General features: G+C 50.4%; 1 protein-coding gene across 2 annotated transcripts in view; it reads left to right on the plus strand.

Annotated features, from left to right (window-relative positions):
* CCDC58 (coiled-coil domain containing 58) overlaps nt 1–3,990 on the plus strand; it is a 6,163-nt gene extending 2,173 nt beyond the window's left edge. For both annotated transcript variants that reach the window (XM_018574793.1, XM_018574792.1), the window contains exons 2-5: nt 666–791; nt 2,616–2,762; nt 3,555–3,614; nt 3,883–3,990. In XM_018574793.1, coding sequence (XP_018430295.1) covers nt 666–791; nt 2,616–2,762; nt 3,555–3,614; nt 3,883–3,933 — 384 coding nt within the window. In that variant the 3' untranslated portion in view covers nt 3,934–3,990. The remainder of the gene's footprint in view (nt 1–665; nt 792–2,615; nt 2,763–3,554; nt 3,615–3,882) is intronic.
* Nucleotides 3,991–4,299: the final 309 nt, after the last annotated feature.

Here is a 4,299-nt window from a genome sequence, read left to right on the forward strand (position 1 = left end):
TACAGTTATGTGCCAGTTCCTCAGTTGTGGCGTCACCCGGCGTGCGAGTTTATGACCGGGACGTTCTTATTGGTAAAAATATCAATCACATTAGGATTTACCATGGGCCGGTCACATGGGAGGGCAATCTCCTTCTAGGGCGGAGCACGGCCTCTGTTGTATCTAAACTTCACTCCCATGAGAAGACCCGAGACCGCCAGAACCTCTGAAGGGAGTCGCCGCACTGGCCGGACTGGTTTCCTTCTGCACGTCGGGTCTCTGGTTACAAAGTTTTCCTGGAATCGGAGGAATGACATTACTCCTTTGCAGTCCGACCAATGAGCACCCAGAAGGCGGTGTTGCTGAGACTTCAAACTCCGCCCCCATTTGGGTAGTTGTTATTCAACTACCCAAATGGGGGCATTACAGTGTACAGTGTCAGTTCACTGTACAGCACTGCGGTATATGTCAGAGCTATATGAATGTATAATAATAATGTGACTGTGGGGGAGGGGACATTAGAGTGTAAGCTCCTCTGTACAGAGACTGATGTGACTGTGGGGGAGGGGACATTAGAGTGTAAGCTCCTCTGTACAGAATGGGATTGACCAGCTCCAAGGTCTACCAGTGGCCATACACTTTCCTATGTCATGTGACCCTCCCTCCCGGATTTGTCCTCCGTACAGGAAATGCTCCGGGTGATGAGGATGATCGATGATCGCATCGTTTATGAACTGAACACGTCCGTCCCCACCGTCTCCTTCGCTGGGAAGATCGATGCCGGCCAGACCTGCAAACAGCTGTACGAATCTGTAAGTGAGACCTGACGCTGGGATTAGGGGGCGATAGTCACCTGGTCATTCCTGAGGGTCATGTCCAGCGTCCCCTGAACAGGTTTCCTGTGTCTTTGGGGGACTCTGGGCGGTGAGGTTTCTGCATGTGTGTTTTCAGGTCAGCCTGCCGCATCCATTATGAGAAGGTCGCTGTCGCCATGTTGTAGGATAGTCTGGGATGTGACGGCGAGGTCTAAGTGTCTGGAGGCAGCCGGTGACTCCGCCCATCAGATTCCACATAGAATTCAGGCCAGGGCCAGGCCAATGCAGAGACACGAGGTGCCAGCCATGCACACAGGGGAGGGGCCACAGTCTGGTCCCGCCTTGCCGCCTCCTCTAGTATAATATTCAGCACCCCGTCCTGTGTATAAGTAATATGTTTCCACTCAATGAGACTCGGCTCTGGAGGAAGGGAAGGACGCTTTGGCATGGTCCCATTGGATGCGAGAGGATCCTCTCTGGGTTCTGAATGAGAGAGAACATCTCGGTGGACGGACCCTGAAGGGGAACATTCCATTGCCGACCTCTCCTCCTGAAAATACACTTTGGGTGTCCTGTTAATCTTCAGGCTTCAGTGCAATGTGGCTCCATGCTTATTCCAGGATAGTGAGGAGGTGAAGCCAGACACAGGATGGCACCCAGTTTTATAATAAGGGGGGTCAGCCGTGCCAGCCTCTGTAATTACCCCAAAAATGTTTAGCAATTCATCTCATCGTACGGCATTGACTAGGGATGTACAGATACTTTTCGAGTACCAGTGCCGATACCTGGCATTTTCATGAGAACTACCAGGGTGGCAGCGGTTGCAGCTGGGACCTGGTTCTGGCGCTCCACCGCTGTCCTGAAATCATTAGTCTGTATTGTTTTAGAAAAACTGTCACATGACCAATAAACAAAAATGTATCAGTACTCGTATCTGTGAGTACCCGGGCAAGAGTCAGTACTCGTACTCGCAAAACTGGTATTGGTGCATCCCTAATATATATTTATAAAAACAAAATCGTACAATAAAACAGAGATGTACAAATCCCGGGAGCTCCGCGTGCTCCTTACACATGACAGCCGCCTCCTAACTTTTGAATTTTTCTCTAGTCTAGTCTTGGAGCTCAAAAGTATCGGCACATGTACTCATACCGAGTACTGTACTTGGTATCTGTGCAACCCTAGAATGGACCTCAGTGACTGTACATGTGGAAGTACCCAATGGACATACTGACCCTCCCTGGGGAACACGGATGTCACTTTGATTGACCCTTCACTCTGAAATTGGGGGGGCTCTCCTACAGCAACACATACAGAAATAAACATTTGTTGTTTTTGTTGTCACCAGGATAAAAATCTCTACAGAGTTGGGGGCTAATCCTTCCCCGCTCTGTAGAAGTTTTTGACTTGATATTCACGTGACATTAAAGCCAAAACCCCCCCCCCCCCCCCCCCCCTTCCCGGTCCAGACTTACCTGACCTGACTCAGTAGTCACCAGTCTGTATTCTGCTGCAGTGGAAAAATGTCAAGAGAACCTGTCGCTTTGCCCGCTCCGGTATGATATGGATCACATCTGTTCTGTTGGCCGATAGGAGCTGTCCAGCGCCGATCCTGTAAGCTAATCACAGAACCAGATTGTCACATGTACTCGGCAGTAACATGCATTGCGATGCTGTAACATATTTGTTTCCTGTAAAAAATGTTTCTGGCGGTGTATCGGCTTTATCTGCTGATTTTGGGGTACGTATAAGGGAGACGTTCTTCAGGTGTTAATAATCCTCTCCATTCTCTCTTCGTCTCCTTTTTATACGTGTGCACAGTTACGGGACGCTCACATCTCCCGGGAGAAAGCCATAAAGAACTGTATAACTCAAGCATCCAGCACTGTGAACCGAATGCAGGAGGAGCGGAGGAGGGACGGGCACAATATACCGCTAACCAAACAGCTCAGGAAAGAGCAGACTAAGGTGAGATCAGAGGGAGGGGCTCTGCAATCCATCACCTGGTATACCACCAGCCTTGATTTCTGTACATTATACTCGGCACAGCTGGGCCATTCAGAGGCCTGTATTTGGCGTCCTCTCCTCTTGGTGTCCTGTCACTCATTTGTCCTCCAGCAGGGGGCGCCCTCTTCTCACTCTCTCCCCTATTAGTGTCCTGTAACTCTCATTGTCCTCCATCAGGGAGCGCCCTCTCCTCACACTCTCCTCTGTTAGGGTCCTGTAATTCTCATTGTCCTCCCAGCAGAAGGCGCCCTCTCCTCACACTTCTCTATAGTGTCCTGTAATTGTCATTGTCCTCCAGCAGGGGGCACCCTCTCCCCTGTTAGTGTCCTGTAATTGTCATTGTCCTCCAGCATGGGGCGCCCTCTCCTCACTCTCCCCTGTTAGTGTCCTGTAATTCTCATTGTCCTCCAGCGGGGGGCGCCCTCTCCTCACAAGTCTCTATTAGTGTCCTGTAATACTCATTGTCCTCCAGCAGGGGGCGTCATCTCCTCAATAGTGTCCTTTAATTCTCATTGTCCACCAGCAGGGGACGCCCCCTTCTCACACTCTCCTCTATAGTGTCCTGTAATTCTCATTGTCCTCCAGCAGGGGGCGCCCTCTCCTCACACTCTCCTCTATAGTGTCCTGTAATTCTCATTGTCCACCAGCAGGGGACGCCCCCTTCTCACACTCTCCTCTATAGTGACCTGTAATTCTCATTGTCCTCCAGCAGGGGGCGCTCTCTCCTCACACTTTCTCTCCTCTGTTATCTAGTTGAAGCTGCTGCAGTCTGAGCTGAACGTGGAGGAAGTTGTGAATGATAGAAGCTGGAAGGTAAGCTGACCTGTCTCTGATAGTACCAGTGGTAAAATGCTAGCTGCCTGCCTGTCATGTTGATCCGGTGTTCTCAGTACTCTGAGATCCTGACCCATACCGAGTCTGCAGATTAGGAATCTTGACATTTGCTGGCAGAGTAAGAGAGAGGGGGCCAGGCAAGCAGCATGTCGTCCAGCAGGGGGCGCCCTCTCCTCTGTAGTGTCCTGTAATTTCTGCTGTGATATGATTGGTGGGAATCTCCCTTCACGCTTCTTCTATCTCATAGATATTCAATGAGCGTTGCCGGATACACTACAAACCTCCCAAGGAGCAGTAACTCGGGGACACTACACTCTCCTGGCAGCGCTGCGCTCCCCCCCGGACAATGGAGGATTCCGGGACTCACATGAAATCTTCTGTCTGTGAAGGGACAAAGCTGACAGACTGGGATCAGGATCTCCGGACGGATCGGCGCCGACATTTTGTATTCAATTCTTTGTGACGATGTTTTATAGGCAATAAATCTCATTTTCAGAGGAAGTTCGTCTGATGTGTTCTGACCAATCGTGTTCTGTGTTCAATTATTTGTAGAAGACATTGCCAGATAATGTTCTCTTCCTGGGTCTGTACACCCGCTGTGCCCATTATGAGGAGCTCCCACCATCCCTGTGCTGAGTTCCCGAATTCTGGTGAGTGAGGAGCG

The sequence above is a fragment of the Nanorana parkeri genome, unplaced genomic scaffold (assembly GCF_000935625.1).
Source record: "Nanorana parkeri isolate BGI_ZX_2015 unplaced genomic scaffold, ASM93562v1 scaffold3239, whole genome shotgun sequence".
NCBI lineage: Eukaryota > Metazoa > Chordata > Amphibia > Anura > Dicroglossidae > Nanorana > Nanorana parkeri.